Raw genomic sequence first — 21736 nt, forward strand, 5'->3', positions numbered from 1 at the left:
AAAAGGAAATGGGAGAGTGAACTCCCTAGGGATGCTGTAGGGAGTGATATCACCACCTCTCCCCATTTTTTAAAGCACCTCCTCTCCAACATCTCACGTTAACACTGGTCAATTTCTTCTGTTTATATAATAAATAGCAAAACAAAAGCCAGTGTTAGGAGCCTCACCACTAACACAATTGTGTCTGTCTTCACCTCCCACCTCAGAATGCATCCGGCTCACACACTCACAAACAAACACAAGTGTACATATCCTTGTGGGAATAATATAATATAAATATTTATAATAATAATATCATATCACATCTTATTACAGGGCTCTCTGGAATACTCTATTCTGATTGGTCAATGGCGCCATCCAGCGGTCAGATATTGCTCTGCAACAACCGCACATCAGGGGATTTAAACGTATCAGACCGCTCATCCGGATTCTGCGAGCAGAATCTCTTGCTTCTCGGATCACTGTGCGATATCTAAAAGTAAGCTAATAAAATAATTTCAACTTAAATTAATGTTTCATGTCCATTTATTTATTTATTTAGCAAGTATTCTTGTAATAGGCTGAATGATGAGCACTCAGACCGTCATTTTGATGAAGTAAACACTAACAGAACTCTGACGCAAACCGGAGGTTGATTTCAGCTGTTTAGCGATTTTTTTTCTTCTCAAATTACATAATTTCAACGCAGATCAATATTTTATGTCCATGTATTTATTTATTTGGTTAGTAGCCATGTAATAAGTGGGATAATGTACAGTCAGCCGATTGTTATCTCAAAATAAACCTCTTCAAGGCAGGATCCGAAATTAACACCCGCTAAGCGCCAAATGCAGGTACATTTTCTGTTTGGCCTGTGAATTTCGCAGTGTCACAGGCCACTCTGGTGGGTAGTTTTTGCTTTCTATCAGTTTATGTCATCTTGTAAAATACATTTAAATGCGTTCTAGTTTTGTCCTCAAGGGGGCGCTGAAGATGTACAGTACAGTCAATAACACAGGTATTTACATAGAACGGCTCTTATTAGCTCATAGTCCTGCTGCTCATCAATACTCTCAAATGTTGTGTCCACTGGTGCATGGTGAGCGAAGGTGGATTCAGTGCTTTTAATCCAGACTTCAGATGAAGATTGCGCGTATTCTTTGTGGCAATTCTGTAGCTGAGTAAGCAAAAGTTTAATAAATCAATACTGTTTATAGACTTTGGGCATTGCGAAAATGATTATTGACTGCTCATTATCCTGCTTGTTACATGACTTCTTGCCAAATTAATAAGTAAATTTACATGAAATAATGATTTGAGTTGAAATTAATTATTAGCTTACTCGTAGAGATCGCAGAGTGATACGAGTAGTAGGATAGCTGACTAGCAATGCCCGAATGACAGGTGAAATATCACTGACACTTGATGTGCATTCACTATATAGAAATGTTAGTCCACTAATCTAATCTAATCTAATCTAATATAAATTTATATAATATTATATAATGATTCAGAACTATAATATAATCCTTATAATTACTATACTACCTAACCGATCTTCCCAACACTATCCGTGAAGCAGACTCCCTCTCTGTCTTCAAAAAACAGCTGAAGACTTTTTCGTGAGCATGTGACCTTACACTTATAATAATTTTTTATTTATTTTTTTATATTGTTGAACTCTAACCTCTGTCTTGGCTAGTACTTTTCTAACACAATTGAAACTTTGTAATGCAGCACTTTTCATGTTTCTGTCTCCTTAAGATGAATCGCTTATGTTGTATCCTTCCTCATTTTGTAAGTCGCTTTGAAATAAAAGCGTCTGCTAAATTAATTCATTTACAATACATGTTTACACACACCTTTTGACAGTTTTAAGTTTTAATTCAGACATTATTTGGCCCTAATTTATTTATGAAAATTTTGTCAAGGCTGGCAAAACATGTACATAGACACTCATACATTCATTACCACAAAAGCAAATGCACATATGCACACAGTAATCAAAAACTGTTAGCAATGTTTTACGGTAGATGACATATTAGTACCTGATTGGCTATGGACCAGAATCTCTTCTCTAACGTCTCAAGAGATATCTGGGCCCTAGTGGCTATGAGAGACACAGAAACGGAGACATACTGAGAATTTCTTTTCATCTCCAATGAGTTTCACAGATACTTTAAATGAAACACACACATGCACATTCGTAAATATGCACATTTATTACACACCGGCATGTATAATAATAAAAAATCGGGGAAGTCTGTTTTTTTTGTTGTTGTTGTTGTTGTTGTGTTTACAGAAACATGTCAAATTTGATGCCCAGACATATTATCCCAGCATGCATCAGTGGCCGTACACTCTCAAAGAGTGCTGATAACTCATCTCTAAACTTCGACACCTCACATATTAAACTTGATATCTCATTTGTCAAACCTACTATGTCATCAAACTTATTATCTTAATCCGAATACCTCATGTATCAAACCTGATATCTAACTTAAAACCTATTCCTTTACATCAAGATATACATCTCACATGCCCAATAAACAGCTGATTTTATTTTACAGATGACAAGTTTTACATTAGTTTTATATTGTATAACGACCCTGTGCGATTAGGAGGACAGTTCAGTTAGCAGTGAACTGACAGGTCTGATTAAACTACAGTAAATTGTTAGTTTGAGTAAAAATCTTTTTACTTCAATAATTCAGAGAGAGAGAGAGAGAGACCAGCGTAGATCCATCTAACACGCTGAAGCTAATTAATAGAGTTGAATAATAAAGAGGCAGAGAGTGGAAGGCAGTGTTGGTAATAACTGCTCCGGGCCAGGAAGATGGTTTGCTGACACGAGACAATCTCTTGAATGAAAAGAACTAACAGAAGTACTGAAGATAACACTCATCACATCTCTTTCAGGATCCTAATGATTTAGACAACTCTGCAAAAATGGTTACTCAAAATAGTGATGTGCGAGCTCACAGACACATCCCAACAGACTTCAGTTCGAAGTGTGAATGACGGAGGACATGTGACTCCAGCAGGGAAGATAATTCAGCAAATTCCCAGTTTCTGTCATTTTCTTTGGCACACAAACATCCCACACACAAAAAACAAACACAACGATGTTATGCAGCATGAATCCATCACTAAACCCTCAGAGCTACAACACGGCGGAAATACAGGGAAAACCTTTAATGAAAAAGATAAATGATGTGAGAGAAAGAGAGAGATTAAATGTGCAATGTATCTGCGCATAAATAGCAATATGTGAGATAACATAATCAGAGGCGTGTGTGTGCATTCATGAGTGTGTGAATGTGTGCATTCGCAATGTGGTATTTCGGTTATTTTAAACAATACTTTGTTAATTAAGACTGAGATTCTGGGGGACCTGGGTAGCACAGCGAGTGAAGACGCTGACTACCACCCCTGGAGTCGCGAGTTCGAATCCAGGGTGTGCTGAGTGACTCCATCCTGGTCTCCTAAGCAACCAAATTGGCCCGGTTGCAGTTGTGTAGAGTCACATGGTATAACCTCCTCATGGTCGCTATAATGTGGTTCTCGCTCTTGATGGGGCGCGTGGTGAGTTGTGCGTGGATGCTGCGGAGAATAGCGTGAAGCCTCCACACGCGCTATGTCTCCGCAGTAACGCGCTCAACAAGCCATGTGATAAGATGCGCAGACTGACGGTCTCAGACACGGATTGAGGTGAGTCACTACGCCACCATGAGGACTTAGAGCACATTGGGAATTGGGCATTCCAAATTTGGGAGAAAAGGGGAGGAAAAAAAAAGACTGAGATTCTTCTGGTCCCAATAAGCTTAATAACTAGTCCTAGAAATGACTAGTCTGGAAATGAGCTGTATAAGTGCGTGACTGTGCTGTACTGTATTCTTCTATTGTTTTAAAGGGATAGTTCACCCGAAAATGAAAATTCTCTCATTATTTACTCACCCTCATGATATCCCAGGTGTGTACGACTCTCTTTCTTCACCAGAATATATTTGAAGAAAAATAAGACAAATATTTTAGCTCATTAGGTCCTTAAAATGCAAGTGAATGGAGATTTCTCCATTTAACAGCTGGTGTCGTATGGATGACATTTATGCTGACTGTCTGTGATTTTTGGAGCTTCAAAAGAGAAATCTCTATTCACTTGCATTTTAAGGACCTACTGAGCTAAGATATTTTTCTATTTTTCTTCAAATATGTTCTGGTGAAGAAAGAAAGTCATACACACCTGGGTGAGTAAATAATGAGAGAATTTTCATTTTTGGGTGTACTATCCCTTTAACTAATGAATGGCCCTGATGTGTAGTTCTGAAGGCTTGATGATTGATTCTGCTGTATTTCAATATTAAATCAGATTTATGTATGCAAAATTATGCTAATGTTGTTCATGACTATTTGAACATGACATGACTAAAATACAGAGTGTCTGTGTGTGAGCAGCAATGTTTGCATGTCATTGAATATCTCAAAGAGCTCAAGTAGCATACACTAGCAGCGGTTTAAAACACACCCTCTCAAATCACCCCTCTTTATGTTTCTTTCCCTCTGTTGCTTAGGTAACATGATGTCAGCACAACCCCGACCAACACCTTGAAGACTCATCACCAAAATATGATCCTGTCCTCAACGTGAGCAGCAAATACAGAATCATCAATGTACGCACCCACATGCCCAATTACAGAAAATACAGAGCTTCTGATAGGGAGAGGAATGGTATGGCAAGGTTTTAATGGAGCTGTATTGCTTTTTCTTGTCAATGTCTGGCATGTGAAAGCTTGTGGGTGGCACTGAGGTCCTTCTGAAGTACACAGTGTGGTGCAGCTACCCACAACACACACAGAGGTAAACGCTTCTGATGTCGCAGAATGCTTTGCCTCTTATAAATAGCTGCAATGGATGCATTTCTCGTTTTTTGAGGTGCTGGTGCTGTAGCACAGCCTACATGCCTTCATGCATTATTCAGCATGCCAGGCAATAGCAAGAATGTTTGTCTACATGAATGTAATTTGGGCTGGTCATCTGTGTTAGAGTGCAGATGTAAAAAAATGGCGAGTTCATGTCACTGTTCTGATGACATCACACACAGAGAGTAAAATGCATCGTTGCTGTTTGCATTGGCCCAATTTTCCAATTGTACCTATCTATCAATATAGTCATGGATGGATCCATCTATCCATTTATCCATCCATTTATCCATCCATCCATCCATCCAATAATTTACCAATCTATCCATCTCTCTAGCCATCTATCTATCCATCTATTTAATCCATCCACCTGTCTATGGTCACGGATCCATCCATCCATCCAATAATTATCAATCTATACATCTCTCTAGCCATCTATCTAATCCCTCCACCCATCTGTGGATTGATCCATCCATCCATTCATCCATCATCCATCTGTTTATCCAATAATTTATCAGTCTGTCCATCTATCTAGTCATCTTTCTAATCCATCCATCCATCCATCCATGCATCCATAAAGAGGGAGGAATAATCAGCTGTTTCCTCGACCCCTCCTCTCTCCCCTCATCCCTCACTAATGTTACTATCTTTGACAAGGCTGGCATACGCTTACACTGCACGCCTCACCACATGCACATATTGAGAAAGCAACACACACACATACACTTATTCACATACATAGTCACACAGACACACATGCGCACCAAAGGCTAGTCTGAGGACAGCACGCGCTTCAGAGACAACCTCTTGCCACACACACACAAACACACTCAAGTGCATTCTGTAGACTGAATATACCAACATAGAGGTGAGCTGTTCTGCTAGAAACCACAGAGAATAGAAAGACTGGAGCAGACCTCTCCCCCCTTCCTCCCCCTCCTCTCTCTTTCTCTCTCTCCCTCTCTTTCTCTCACGTCTCCCTCTCTCTGAGCATTACAGCGAGGCATTGCGCAGGATTTAACTCCCCTCCTTTCATCTCCCTTTTCTTTATTTTAATGGTTTTTTTTCTTCCTCCAATCCATCTTTTCTTCTGTGGCAGCCGTTGCTCTTGGCAGCTGGAGGATATTTTCATTTCCATATTGGAGCGTTACGAGAGCTGCGATTCGCTCATTTCTCCCACAGCCGTGAGTGTGTGTATGTGAGTGAGTGTGAGCTTGGGGGGACACTGAGAAGGACGGCATCTAAAGACGGTGAGTGAAACACTGTTTACCTATAACGCACACACACACACATACAAACACACATTCACACACATTTTGCCTTTGTGAATGTGAATATTTAACAAGATGCAAGATATTTGTTGTGTAGAGGGATGTTTTATGAGACAGACAGATCGCCTGATGCTGTTTTGGGTTATGGTTACAGCATTTGATGTCCAGTTTTTGTGAAGGCACAAATTATATGTAAAGGTGTGTGTGTGACTGCAGGTGATGTGCTGGAATGCTGCTTTTGAGTATATTTGAGCATGAAGGAGTGAGATGGCATCTGCAATACAGTATGCAATCCTAAACATACCTTTGAACATATGCATGTATATACAGTACAACCACATTTACAGTAGGACTAAAGAAATATATTGGTATTTGTACGTTTGTATGATATGTACATGCATATTGTTTAAGTGAGTGTGTATGTGTCTTTATGTGACTGTGTCCATCTTTGTATGTGTGTGTGTGATTCTGCTTTTAATAATTGATGGCCATGGCCTCCATGTCTTTGTTTTCAACGTTTCTTCGTTCTGTTCTTGCCGCTGTTGACTTTGATGGCTTTCGTTTGAGTGTGTGTGCTTGTGTGTGTGTTTGTGCATGAAAAAAAGAAAAATGAACCAGCAGGACTGGTTCTGAGGTGAACACCTAAAGGGCGTTTCTATTTACTTCTGTGTTATAAGTCACAGAGTAACACGGGCACACACAAACACATATGCTCTATCGCACATGCATGCTCGCAGACACACATGCACACAACTGACCTCGTGCTTTCACAGGAAGTTAGTAAGACGTGGGGTGAGAATGTGTGAAATATGCGCTGGACTGTACATGGAGAGAGATGCTGCTAAAGTGAGAGACTCTTTCATGACGTGTGTGTGAGTGAGAGAAAGAGAGTGTGTGTGTGTGTGTGTGTGTGTGTGTGTGTGGGCAGGTTTAAGTGGTTTATGAGGACTTTTTTAGGTTACAAACTGGTAATTACAAGGGTATTATGCTATAAATGTGGTTTATGAGGACATTTCTAGTGTCCCCATAATTCAAATTGCTTAAAAAACATACTAAATGATGTTTTATTGAAAATGTAAAAATGCAGAAAGGTTTCTATGAAGGTTAGGTTTAGGGGTAGTGTTAGGGTTAGGGGATAGAAATTATCGTTAGATCTGTATAAAATCCAAAAAATGCATGGAAGTCTATGGAGAGTCCACACAATGATATAAAAACATAGTAAGTATGTATGTGTGTGTGTGTGTGTGTGTGTGTGTGTGTGTGTGTGTGTGTGTGTGTGTGCACTCGCGCGCGCGAGCGGTCTGCATGTTCAGGAGTCAAATGACACCATCAACTCCAACTAATTATTGTCTCTTCTAATACACACAAATACACACTCACATATTATCACACACTCACACTTGCATGTTCTAGGAAACAAAGTGTGGAACATATTTACATGCTGAGCAACTGCAAAGCCTTTTCAGAAACACATTCACACACACACAAACTTTCACTCTGTTTCTCTTTCTCTCTCACACACACACACATGCAATATAACCTCTAAATGTCTGCACATTTTTCCACTGAGCAGTTTTGGATGACAGGCTGGTAAATTGGTGTTGCGTTGCGCAAACAGACACACACACACACTCTGATGGATGTGGCAGGTGACAAGGCCGAAGTGTCACAGAGAGTGAGTCTAAGACAGCCGCAGCCATTTTACAGCAAACCAGCCTGCCGTAAACAGAAGCAACTTGTAACCTTGGGCTCAATATGATTTGAGACACACACACACAATTTTACAGCATTGCATTACACAACTTGTATTACATAATGTTACGTCATCATAATAATAATATTCCCGCCTCTGTCATGTGCTGTACAGTAAGTGTTGAAGCGATGTCTGTGTCGTATTACTGTACCGCAATGAATGGAATCACATCTACTGTGATGGTTCTGTACTGCTGTTTTGTACAGTGGAGAACTGTTACAATAATTACTGCTGCTGTGTATCCAGAGGGAAATTGTATTGCCCAAAGGTTGCTCTTTCATAGCTTAGGAGCTTTAAAATCTCAGTTGTGTTTGATTTAGGGCTAAGTATAAAATTAACTCAGATATTTATGCTAAAAATCCTTGGGAAAAATACAAATAGAAACCAATGAGAAAATTGTTGCGATACAGAGAAATGGTATGTCGAATGACATGCAGTACTGTAAGAGTATAAAGCAATGAAATGAACATGGATATAATTGCTCAGATAATTTGGTTTTTGAAGAATATAATGAGTACTATTTGAGTCCATGTATTAAAATCTCTGATTTTTGATTACAGACTTTAGTATCTTGGCAAATCTGAGTTTGTAATCACAGTTTGTAACATTCAGGGATGCAAACTACTCGCCTTTCAGCTAAAGTCACCTCTTTTTTTTAAGCTAATTTGCCCAAATTGTTTGGCAAAACGTTTCTTATTAAAATCACTTTAAAGGGCTTTTTAAGCTAAAACCCTTAAAAATCTGAAAAAGCTTTAAATACGACAAACAAATCAACTGGAAATATACACCTGTTTATGACTTTCTCACCTTTTTCACCTCTCATGAGTTTGCATCCCGGAACATTTCATTTGTTAACATTGAGATTTCTCCTGAAAAAATATTGAGGAGACACGTGAGATTACCAGGGTCTTTTCTCAAGCAAAAGATTTAAGCAAAAGTCTCCATTTGATCTCCATTTGATCTCATTGCCATCTGGGAAACAACTGAGATTTTAAAGTACATCACTGACATTTTGTGATGTTTCTTTCTTATGAGGCACATTGAAAAAATGCTAACCTAAAAATGTGCTTCATCTGGTGACATCTAAAGTAACTGGTTTCATTCAAGTCAATAATATTAAGAAACATGACTGAATCAACCTGAATACATTAGGTCGCACCTGCAAAACTAATTTTAAGGGTTAGATCAGTTAGAAATAGCTCCTCAAGGTACCAATTGGAGGTTACAACTTTATGCAGTGTAATATGTGGCTTGTCCATTATTGCACATTACTGGAAAGTATTTAATATACTGCAGAATAATTATTATTTAATAATTACGCTGCAGAATATTTCAAATAGTTTGAACTGGACTCAATATTTAACAGATTTGAAATGTACTATAATTTACCATGTACTGACTAAAATATTTTGTGAGTGTGTTAATTGAAAATTAATTGTACATTTTCTCCTTTTATAATTTATTTTAAGTTTTCTGTGCAGACTAGAGTAAAATGTGCACAGAATGGATAAACCTTGACAGAAAGTTAGCTGATTAAAAAAATTAGCCATGACATGACAGTAATTCTGCTGTTACCAATATGTCTAGGTTTAGTTGACTTTCACCACAACTAGAGTACATAATGAAAAACATGCAAACCACACGGCTCACAAACTCATGCTTGCTAAAACAAGCAGGAAACAAGCGCTCTTTCTAAAAAGAAAGTCATATTAACCCTCAAACTCTCTCTGCAGAGTCTTCACTGCCTGGCCCCGTATCGCTGCCCGTGGAGGCTGGCATCAGGGCCAGCTGATGCCACAGCAGATCTGAGGCAGCTGCAGTCACAGAGGCACAGACATGCATCTCAGCACTGCACCTGCAGTGGGTCGCAGGAGGAGAGGAAACCCAGATAGCCAAGGTAAGCCCATTACACACATACACACTCTTCTGAAGGGGCTGGGCATTAACAGGATTTGAGTACTCCATTCATAACCGTTTAAATGCTTCCTGTGCAGTTTATGAGCTTCTAAATGCACTACAAATATAAAAACAGATGATTGTCAGTGATCTCAAATAATCCCTGTTGAAAAGACCAGCCTAAGGTGTTGTGTTTGGATGTTGGTGTATGGTGTGCTGTGTCCTCATCGGGCTCCGTAGCCCACCAGTTAGACCAGCATCAAACCAGCATAAACCTGCCTGGGCCATGGACCATATACCATGCTGGTCTAAGCTAGTCTTTTTAGTAGGGATTACACATGTGTTGAAAGAAACCAAACTGATGCATTTCGTGAAAAAAGTCTCCCTAATGTTATGAAATGCTTGTTTGTGGGAGGAAAGAAAGTGGACGTTTATGTGCATGTTATAGGGTGAGCTTGTATGTGTGCGTGTGTGTATAGATGAGTGTGGCAAACATCACCAGCTGCCCCAGCAACAGATGGATCAGGACGGCTTTAGTTAATATGTGTTTGATTAAAGATTTGCATGTAGCAAAGCAGAAGCAACACACACACATACTTTAGTTCTGCTGCGTTGTCTGCCTATACAGTAGTAAAAAAAAATATGGACATGCTGGTTTACAGTCAGACTTGTAATCTATTAAATTCACTGTGTGCATAATATATATACAGTATGTACACGTGCTGAGAAGCATACATGGATTTCTGAGTGGGTTCCTGCATAATTGGTTTCAAAATGAGGAACATGAGACAGAGGGATAATTTACTAATGAATAAAAAATCAACGCTGAATGCAGTTTGGGTCGGTTCTGAGTGCTCGGTTGTAGATGATACAGCACTACCACGATCTGGAATACTTCGCTGGAACTGTAAAGCATCGCTCCAACAATGCAATACAGGCACGTTATTGGCTCTTTAAAAGGCAGAGCGGTTACAACGCTCTTCTCCATCATCTGATGAATTACTGTTGCCTTGTGAGCTAGAAAATTTACACAAACATCCCTTTAGAGTAAAATTCAGTTTAACACCACTTTCTGCAGGCGGTAATAGCAAGAAGTTTATTGCACCAAGCAAATAGCGCTGAGTTTTGTGAATAAGGCGCAATCTACAATCAGCCACATTTTCATAGAAAGTATTTTAGCATGTTTGTGCTGAAAATACTCACAGTGCAAAGCTATTTCAGTGCATTTAGCACCTGGTTAAAGGAATATTCTGGGTTCAATACAAGTTTAGCTCAGTCAACAGCATTTATGGAATAATGCTGATTACCACAAATTTTTTTTTAGACTTGTCCCTGCTTTTCTTGAAAAAAAAAAAAAAAAGAAGCAAAAGTCAAGGTTACTTTGATGGACTTACAATGTATATTGTTTACGTCTTGGCTATACTTTTGAAACAATGAGTATTTTCATGTTTATAGATTGGCCCCACTGACTTTTATGTGCCTCGCTCTAATACAGATTTTTGCTTTTTTTTTATAGAAAAGGAGGGATGAGTCGAAAGTAATTTTTGTGGTAATCAAAAATATGCCACAAATGCTGTCGATTGAGCTTAACTTGTAATGAACCCGGAATATTCCTTTAAGCTGAGGTGCTTAGTGAATCACAGTTTTTGTTTCTTAAATGCTGTTTAGTGAATTCGCTCCAGAGAAAGAGCAGCGTAACAGTGTTTCGATATCAATAGTCATATGCCTCTCGTGACACAAACTTATCCTCAGCCAAACAGAAGAAGGAATGAAAAAGGGGAGCGAGTTAGTTCTGGAGAGAAAGGGAATGATGTTATAATTGAGATTACACAGAACTGTGTGAGCATGTAAGAGAGAGAGCATGTGTATTTGTGATGGTTGTATGAGCCTCTGATTACAGAGGGATCAGGGTGTTGAGGGTGGTCAGGATCAGATATCTGAGTGCTGTAACTGCATCTGTCTGCACGCACACTGCCAAACACTCTCACAACACAGCGTTTGAACCGCAGTCTTCAACGATAGCATGTGATCGTCACACACAAACACACACTCACATACTGTGTACACACATAAACACAAAAAAAACATTGCTCCCCACCCTCATACACTGTTGCATAAAAGAGAGAGGTGCTGAACAGTTGGCAAATGTTTTTTTTTTGTTGTTGAGAAAGAGAAGAGGATCTTCTCTGGTTACCTCAGAGGCCCATTATATTCACAGTCCCTGTATACTCTTTCAAATAAAGCTTCCATTTAGAACCAAAAAGGGTTTTACAGCCTGAAAGTCTTTAGATTCTACAAACAACTTTTGATTCTCTAGTTTAAATGTACTCAACTGGTTTTGCTTCAGGACCCAAATTTTACATTAGACATCAAGTGGTGACTTGACACAGTACCAGATTTGTTTATATAACAAAAGTAAACAAAAATCAAAGATTGAAATGTATTTTTTATAACTATGAACTGCATGCCGATCAATATGCAAAATGATTGCTGACTACCACCCCTGAAGTCGCGAGTTCGAATCCAGGGTGTGTTGAGTGACTCAAGCCAGGTTTCCTAAGCAACCAAATTGGCCCGGTTGCTAGGGAAGGTAGAGTCACGTGGAGTAAACTCCTCGTGGTCACGATTAGTGGTTCTCATTCTCAATGGGGCGCATGGTAAGTTGTGCATGGATCGTGGAGAGTAGCATGAGCCTCCACATGCTGGGAGTCTCTGTGGTGTCATGCACAGTGAGCCATGTGATAAGATGCGCGGATTGATGGTCTCAGAAGCGGAGGCAACTGAGACATGTCCTCCACTACCCGGATTGAGGTGAGTAACCGCACCACCACAAGGACCTTCAAAGTAGTGTGAATTGGGCATTCCAAATTGGGAGAAAAGGGGATAAAAAATTTTTTTTTTTAAAAGGATCCTATGCAGGAAAAATTGTTGTGGTAACACTTTACAAGATGGTTCCATTTGTTAGCATTAGTTAACAACATTAGTTAACATTAACTCATAATGAAAAATACTTTTACAGTTGCACTGCACTGTTGTGTTGCACTATTGTATGTTTTGTATGTCATATGTTGTACTACGATCAGGAAACCAGCATATTTGCTTAAATTTATCCTGTGTACCTGACTTCTAGTATAAAGAGAAGATCGTTGAAATTATTTGAAAGTTACGAAGCAAGGTAGCTTGCAATTCGTCAGCATTAGCAGGCAAGATCAGGTTAGCTAAAATTACACAGATCAATTCTTATGGCACTATATTTCACATGCTTTGCAGTTATGTAAGCTTACCTGTCCAATAAGAAGAACACCAATTCAGGGTCAGTTCTGATCCCCAAAACCGAACGAAGGTCCATCCAGGGATTAAATGCCCTGCCGATGTTCACTCTGGTTTTCACTCGACCATGATCACGTTCCCGCTTAGCCAGACGGGATTCAGTAGATAAATGTTTTTTGTTTTTTTGGCTTACTCAGAGTTTGTGTAGGAGTCGGTGTTGTGCTGGGAGCCGGACGTTTGCTGGATTCCATCTTTAAGATAACGTTACCTAGTGTTGCAGTTTGTTGTCGCTGTTGAATAGCAGAAGAAAATCTATTACTGTCTGAGGCAAGGCTCTCGGGAGTACGCATAAAAGTCACATACTTTGGATTTTCCTGGCAAAAGCGACCCGCTCCCTTCACATGAAAATCAGTCTACAGGCTTTAATAGGCAACCTAGGAAGTCCGGGAAGGGCTCATTTTTTAAGTTGCATTACAAGCCATTCACACATTGGCAAAAAAAAGGCGAATATTACATGAAAATTGGAATGGAACCTTATTGTAAAGTGTTACCATTGTTTTTTGCTAAACCAAAGGTTCTGCATTGAAGACCCTTTATTTTAAAAGGGATTGTTTACTCAAAAATTAAAATGTGGTCATTTTTGACCCCAACCCTGAAAATGAATTTACTCACTCTAATGCTGTATGACCTTTTTTATTCTGTGAAAGACAAAAGAGGCAATTTTGCAGAATGCTAAGAGTGCTCTTCCATTCATCCAGAATTAAAGACTGGGGCTGTCAAGCTCTAATTATGAAGTTTCGAATCTCATTTGATGTCAAATGGCAGTAGTTCTCACATGTCTCATTGTCAATGTTAAACCTTGTACAACGTGGCTTAATACCATATTTGAATTGAGTGGGGTTTGAGAACTAGAGTGGAGAAAAGAATTTAATTGAATTAGGACTTTTCCTCGCACAAAGCTACCGTATGGCTTTATAAGACTTGGAATCTAGTGCACACACTTGATAACCCCAGTCCCCATTGTGACAAAAAAACACTCCGGACATTCTGAAATGTATATTCTTTCAAGTCACAGTGACACTAAATCAACACCTGTCACATCTTTCATTTCAGTCAAAGCAGCTTGCAGGATAAAGTGTCTTATCTCAATACAATATACACTTTTACTCTTTCTTCTCTCACGCAGGGCTGTTATGTGTGCTGAGTTTGTGTGCTACGTTACTGCAGTTATGTGCCAGCTGTCCTTCAGAGTGTGTGTGTAACTCATTGGAAGCTAACTGCAGTGGGCGGAGTCTAGTAACTGTGCCCACTCTGTCCTCTTTTCCGGAGGGTACGCACACCCTCCTCCTGACCAATAACCGCCTCTCCTCCCTGCCCGTCTTTGCCTTTGCCAACCTGAGCACCCTGGAGACACTCGACCTATCCAACAACTATCTGGACAACCTGCCTTCCAGACTGTTCCGGGAGCTGGTTAATCTGAGCGATCTGAGTCTGCGCAACAACAGCTTGACAGTTTTGAATCGCGAGCTATTTCGTGGCCTGACCCAGCTGCGGAGGCTGGATCTGTCACTGAACGGCCTTGCCGCAGTGCCGCTGGGCCTGCTGGATGAGCTGCAAGGGCTGACCTGGCTCTCCTTGGCTGGGAACAGACTTCACGCACTAGAGAGAGCCACATTTGAACCTCTCCTCAACCTTCAGCATCTCGAGCTGGGCATGAACCCCTGGGAGTGTGACTGCAACCTGAGAGACTTCAAGCACTGGATGGAGTGGCTGATATACCGAGGTAATGGCTGTGTGTGTGATTTTTATAATATTCTCTTCAAGCAGACAAGCAAGACATTAAAGCAATAATCCCTGACAGGCTGTGCATTACAGTGATTTTACCATGGGTAGAAGGCCTAAACACCCCTTAACCTTGGTAAATTAACTGTAGCACTCGCCCTGAAGAGGCTTATTGCTTTTAATAAATGGCAGCAACAGCATTATGATCAAATATGCCAATGTTCAATAAATAGTTAAATGTATTAATATTAAAAATGATAATAAACAATTAATATTGCCAATTAATATACAACCCCAATTCCGAATAAGTTGGGACAGTATGAAAAATGCTAATTAAAACAAAAAGGAGTGATTTGTAAATTATATTCACCCTTTGCTATATTGAAAGCACCACAACTACACATTATATGATGTTTTACCTTGTGAATTTCATTGTTTTTTGAAAATGTACAGTCATTTCAAATCAGATGATTGCAACACATTCCCAAAAAGTTGGGACAGTCGAGTGTTTACCACTGTGAAACATCACCATTTCTTCTAATAACACTTATTAAGCATTTGGGCACTGAAGACATGAGTTTGTTAAGTTTAGAAAGTGGAATTTTCCCTCATTCATCCATTGTGAAGGTCTTTAGCATCACTTCAGTCTATTACGATGGACTTCAGAGGATGAACTGATGCCAACTCCAACCATAAGACATGGGATACTTCATGTGCCATTGCCTGAACCTTGGACTTAGGATAGACCTTACCGAAATTACCAACCAGGTTGAACTGCGATACACTTAACTGATCTCTGCCTGCATCACCTCGGTCTAATGATGGACTGCTCTCTCGAAATGGAATACATAGACTATCAATTAACTGCCAACAAAACCCTTCATCAGCCAACTAACAAAGACAATTGCATCTATGTGAACTTCTGCAGTTAATCCAGGATGAACTTCAAAGACATTAATCATTAATCTTACAGTTCATACAAAATCTTTGTTTTAAACACTGACCCTTAACACTTACTTAGTTTAATAATTTTAAACCATGACTTGCACTATACATAAGTAATATTGGCATTATATTCATGATGTTAGCCAGAGGGGAACTGGCCCCCACATTGAGTCTGGTTTCTCCCAAGGTTATTTTTCTCCATTAACCAACATCTTATGGAGTTTTGTGTTCCTTGCCACAGTCGCCTTCGGCTTGCTCACTGGGGTTATAAATACAATTATTATTTAATAACTTATTTTTAAACACAATTTACAATCATATTTGATCAAACTACACAATGATGATTCTAAGATATTATAGATATTACAGTTTTATCTTCTGTTAATGCCTGATCTTCTGTAAAGCTGCTGTAAAACGATGTGTGTTGTGAAAGGCACTATACAAATAAAAATGACTTGACTTGACTTTAGCTGAACAATTGTACAGGGTCTTCGTAGCCGGATGGTGCACTTAATAATGCACCACACATTCTCAATTGGAGATGGTCAGGACTGCAGGCTGGCCAATCTAGCACCCGCACTCTCTGCTTACACAGCCATGCACTTGAAATCTGGGCAGTATGTGGTTTGAAGTTGTCCTGCTGGAAAATGCAGGGACATCCCTGGAAAAGATGGTGCTGGATGGCAGTATATGTTGCTGCAAAATGTATACATATCTGTCTGCATTCATAGTGTTCTCACAGATGTGCGAGTTACCCATGCCATGGGCACTGACACACTCCTGGCCCATACAGACACTGGCTTTTGGACCTGACACTAATAACAGCTTGGATGGTCCTTTTCCTTTTTGGCCTGGGTAACACAACGGCTTTGTTTTTCAAAAACTTTTTGAAATGTGGACTCTTCAGACCAAAAAAAACAAAAAAAAAAAACACAGTTCCACTGTTCTACTATCCATCTAAGATGAGACCGAGCCCAGAGAATTTGGCAGCGCTTCTGGACAGTGTTGATGTATGGCTTCTCCTTTTCATAGTAAAGTCTTAACTTGCATCTGTGGATGCAGCGGCGAGTGGTGTTGACTAACAAAGGTTTACTAGAGTTATCCCAAGCCCATGTTCATAATATCCATTACAGATGAATGATGTTTTTTTAAGTCAGTAATGTCTGAGAGATCAGAGATCATGTGCATTCAGAAGTGGTTTTCGTCTTGCCCTTTATGCACCGAGATTTTACCAGATTCTTTGAATCTTTTAACTATATTGTGCACTGTAGAGGGTGAAATGCCCCAAATCCTTCCAATTTGTCTTTGGGGAACATTGTTCTCAAAGTGCTGGATTATTTGCTGAAGTATCTGTTGGCAAATTGACAAGTCTTGAACGATCCTTGCTCTTGAAGGACTAGGCTGTTTTTGGAGGCTCCTTATACAGTATAAAGTATTATGACACAATTACCTCACCTGTTTAACATCTCCTGTTTCACATCGCCTTGTTATTTCACCTCGTCAAATTGTTATTAGTCTTAAATTGCCCCAGTCTCTACTTTTTTGGAGTGTGTTGCAATTATCTGATTTGAAATTACTGTTCATTTTCAAAAAAACAATGAAATTCACAAGGTAAAACATCATATAATGTGTAGTTGTTGTGCTTTCAAAATAGCAAAGGGTGAATATAATTTACAAATCACTCCTTTTTGTTTTTATTAGCATTTTTCATACTGTCCCAACTTTTTCAGAATTGGGGTTGTAGTTCATAAGCCTAACAGTAGGCTTATGTAAGTAACATAGCAACTTAGCGCATTAATAAATGAGTCAGAAAGACTCATTTTATTCTATTTCAGAGCAGCTTTAAGTAGGGGGGTTTGAAACAGACATGATAAGCTGAGTCACAAAGCTCTTAGTTATGTGTAGGTTTGAAAGAGAGAGACCATAGTCACGGTGGGCTCCAACATGCATGACAAGCGTATTAATTATACACCAGCTACTGCTCTTCTGCTCTTACAAACATACACACGCCAACTAAAGTGGCCTGCCGACCCTCCTAGATGCATGGTGCAATTTTGGAGGACCTAAAGCAGTCATTTAAATTCATTAGAGAGGACTGTTGTTTACCTCGGAGAGCTAAAATGTTGATTTCTCTTTCTCTCCTCCTTGTTGTCGTAGGTGGTTATGTCGATGCGGTTGGGTGTACACTTCCAAAGGACTTAAGGGGGCGTGACATCAGGGGCGTACCTGTGGAGATGTTCAACTACTGTTTGCAATTAGAGGATGAGAATGGGGCTGGGACTGGGAGCACAAAAGGTGGATCTCCACCATGCGCTCGGGCAACGGCCGCTCCGTCGTCTGAAGGTGCAGTGGTGCGTACCGAGGCGGAGCTACCAGACTGTGTGAAACAACGATATCGGCCGGTCAGTGTTCGCAGGGCGATCGGTACTGTTGTTATCGCTGGTGTGGTCTGTGGAATCGTGTGTATCATGATGGTTGCTGCAGCAGCATACGGCTGCATTTATGCCTCTCTGATGGCAAAATATCAGCGAGAGCTAAAGAAGAGGCAGCCGTTGATGGGTGATGCAGAGGCAGAAGCCGACCCAGATGAGAAACAGATCTCATCAGTTGCATAGGGGAATGAGAGGAGGGGTCAGAGTTCAGAGGTCAGCCGCTAATATAAAGAACCTTTTACTGGATGAGCTGCACATTGGATGATCACTTAGCTGCCCAGCGGAGGATTTGTCATCCCTGTTTCCTGTTTCTCTGTCCTTCCTGAGACCCGCTCTCACTCTCAGACTACTTAATTCTATTTAAACTTTGACCTTTATGCCCCAGGACAAGAGGGACCACTCAGCACTTTAGAAAAACCCCAACCTTCAGCAAGATTGAGAGGAGGTGTGGATGCTACTGTTCACAGTTCTGAACCTTGATGTTTCTAGAGGATCATGTGCTGTCATTAGCATTAGCCTCTGTAGCAGCCTAAACATCAACCCACATCCCCAATGATAACTCTAACCCTAAACCCCAACACGGATCCCAAACCCCAACCATAGACCTTAACCTTAACCCTGACTCCTAATCCCCAACCTTAATCATAGTAACTAACCTTAATTCCAATCTTAATCCTAACCTTGATCCAAACCTCAAACCCCAATCCTTATACCAAACCCTAAACCCAATCTTAATCCTAATTCCTAATGTTGACCCTTACACCCACACTAATCCTAACCTCAACCCTAATCCTTAATGTCGAAACTAACCCCCAACCCTTACCCTACTACCAAACCTTAATACTAATCTCAATCCTAACCCCTGACCTCAACCCCCACCCTTATCATAATCTGTAACTCTAAACCCCAATTCTAATCCTATCCCCAAACCCTAGTCCTTAACTTTATCGGCCAACCCTTACCTTCAACACTAACCCTGTGTGAACTGAACGTAACCCCCACGTATCATATCTGAAATATTCCCACTTTATTTATCAGACATAATATATTCTATACAATGTGAAGTGACCCCAGTTTTCATATTTTTAAGTGTGAGGTTTGTCCTCTGTATTGTGTGATAATAATTTGTGTTGAAATCATTGTTTTGTTTGATTATTTGCTGTTTCTCCATGTTCATCTCTAAAATTCAGAAGTGTTTTTTGTAAAACTAGAAGAATCCAGCCCTGGTGTCTATCGTGAAGTGTCTTGAAGTATTGTGAAGTGCTAATGTAGAGCAGGCTGTTGAGGTTAGTTCAGGGTGGGAGAATGGGCTAATTGAACTCGCTATTAGAAATGTTAATTACACCTTGGAATAAGACTTGGTGGGTAAAAAAGCACAGTGGCCCAAGAGGATAGCTGCTCTCTAAACAAAAACAGAATGGCAATAGCTGAGAAAGAAATAAACTGTACCTTTATTAAGATAAAGACTTTTCTGTGCAATATAAATCAATGTATTTGTTGATGGTTTGTTTAATTCTGGGCTAAGGTGTCATAGCTGATTTGGGCAGATCTTCTCTTGGGCTGCCGATGAAAGAGTTGATTGCCTGTGCAATCAATTTTTGCTTGTGGACCAATTTGCATAATCTGCTTCTATTTGAGGGCAGAAGTGGTTTCAGCTAAACTTTTCAGATACATTTCACTTGGACTTTCGGGAACCCACAGATAATACCAAAATAAGCTTTTCTGCTGCAATCAACCTCAGTGACTGGACAAAAAAGTTCTTTCAGAGTGGAGAGTGAGAAGTCTGACAAAACTAGCTGCACACTCTGTTAATGTGAAAAAACTTTTTCCCCTCTCTGCATTGTTCAGTACTTAGAATAGGTTATAATGTTATTAATATCAAGCGTAAGGCCATCAAGTAAGCTGATGGCACAATGCTGCCATCTGTAGGAAGGATGAGCAGTAGGCAGAAGGGTGTGGAGCAAACATCACACCACCTCATCAGGACTTAGCAGATGCTCTCCCGCTGTAACAATAGCAACAAACCCTCCCACACATTATTCATTACCAATGCAAATTACTGATATGGTTTCTTGCAAAAAGTTGTCAATGTAAGTGCAACTAATATGTGTGCTATGACCCACACCAGCAGTTATGAATCTAGGACTTTATCTCTGTGTTCAGTGATATTTGCAGCCATATGCTAAGTATATATAAATTCAGATTACAGATACATTTATTTAAAAGTATGTTGAATATATATTTTGATCTGTGTCTTACAAACTGTTTATGAAAAATAGCTTGATGGCAGAAAAAGCCCAGTTGTAATTAAGTGTACCCTTTTGCAGAGGAACTCCTAAAAAATTAGCTCCAGCTTTTGAATTCAAAGAAAACATATGAATTATTAATGAGGGGACTTTTGTCTAGTTGATGTGGTCTCTCCAGCCATTTCTGTTCATTTAACTCTTATTTTATACAGCATGTGTCTTGGGCCTGTACTCTGCTCGGGGCGACAAAACACATACCCTGTAACCTTGAAAGCACTTTTGCCACTAGACAATTACTTTGTCAAATTGCACTAATGCGAATATTCTCAAAAGTGAGCACTTGCTTGTGTATTTATGATGTCAGCAATGCGCTTTATCTGAATATCAGCCGACAGATCAGTTGTGATGTAATATCAGTGAATATGAAGGGTGATTTATAAATGTGCAATGACACAGCTAGGGTGTGTTTACTCTCTACATTGCCTGAGCTCTGTCCCAGCCTTACACATGAGAGCAGGGACACAACACACACAACACTACACACCCGCGCTAAATAAAGGCTTTCTAAATCCTGTGGGATGGATAAGAGGAAAGGATTTGCCCATTTGACAGAGCTGAAAGCATCTCTATCTTTATGAAGTTCTGGTTTAATATCTTATAGCTTATTGATGTGACCCTTTCTTCACTGACCTTTTTTCTAAGAATTGTTATGAGATCCTTCTTTATATTTTCGCTTGATAAAAAGCAGTTTGAAAAATGATTTGTGAGCTGTGATTTTATTCTGTGTTAAAGATTAATAAAGAATGTATTTCCTTAAAAAGTTGAGGTATACGAATCAGCATCAACACACAGGTTTTTGTTTGTTTGTTTGTTCATTTTTTTATCACAATTTTTTTATTACAATGACACCTATTGTATCATTCAGAGCTAATTATATTTTCTATCCACTTAACCTACCTCTAACCCTTGAAGAAACCTTTCTTCATTATGACTTATTTTCATACATACAGTTGAAGTCAGAAGTTTACATACACCTTAGCCAAAAACATTTAAACTCAGTTTTTCACAATTCCTGACATTTAATTGTAGAAAACATTCCCTGTCTTAGGTCAGTTAGGATCACTACTTTATTTTAAGAATGTGAAATGTCAGAATAATAGTAGAGAGAATGATTTATTTCAGCTTTTATTTCTTTCATCACATTCCCAGTGGGTCAGAAGTTTACATACAGTTTGTTAGTATT

The 21736-nt window shown here is 39.6% G+C and overlaps 1 protein-coding gene and 1 pseudogene across 7 annotated transcripts; one reads left to right on the forward strand and one right to left on the reverse strand.

Moving 5' to 3' along the window:
• Window positions 1–985: 985 nt before the first annotated feature.
• The window catches only part of LOC127436614 (voltage-dependent calcium channel subunit alpha-2/delta-4-like), a 35037-nt pseudogene continuing 14286 nt past the window's right edge, over window positions 986–21736 (reverse strand).
• On the forward strand, window positions 4246–21327 carry LOC127436769 (leucine-rich repeat and transmembrane domain-containing protein 2-like). Of its 7 annotated transcripts, XM_051691135.1 has the most exons (6): window positions 4246–4649; window positions 4769–4836; window positions 5998–6148; window positions 9656–9819; window positions 14275–14871; window positions 17973–21327. In XM_051691135.1, the coding sequence occupies exons 4-6, from the start codon at window positions 9759–9761 to the stop codon at window positions 18428–18430; spliced, it is 1116 nt and encodes a 371-aa protein (XP_051547095.1). In that variant the 5' UTR covers window positions 4246–4649; window positions 4769–4836; window positions 5998–6148; window positions 9656–9758; the 3' UTR covers window positions 18431–21327. The 7 variants fall into 7 exon arrangements, with proteins under 7 accessions (XP_051547095.1, XP_051547093.1, XP_051547096.1 ...); XM_051691133.1 differs by lacking the exon at window positions 4769–4836; XM_051691136.1 differs by lacking the exon at window positions 4769–4836 and having other exon boundaries at window positions 4246–4622.

The sequence above is a fragment of the Myxocyprinus asiaticus genome, chromosome 47, assembly GCF_019703515.2.
Source record: "Myxocyprinus asiaticus isolate MX2 ecotype Aquarium Trade chromosome 47, UBuf_Myxa_2, whole genome shotgun sequence".
NCBI classification, from domain to species: Eukaryota; Metazoa; Chordata; class Actinopteri; order Cypriniformes; family Catostomidae; genus Myxocyprinus; species Myxocyprinus asiaticus.

Excerpts from the sequence above, each read along its gene's own strand:
- LOC127436769 (XM_051691135.1), top strand. The coding sequence starts at position 9,759 with ATGCATCTCAGCACTGCACCTGCAGTGGGTCGCAGGAGGAGAGGAAAC. Across the intron at positions 9,820-14,274 it reads AGGAAACCCAGATAGCCAAG|GGCTGTTATGTGTGCTGAGT; the intron begins GTAAGCCCATTA and ends TCTCTCACGCAG. Across the intron at positions 14,872-17,972 it reads GGAGTGGCTGATATACCGAG|GTGGTTATGTCGATGCGGTT; the intron begins GTAATGGCTGTG and ends TTGTTGTCGTAG.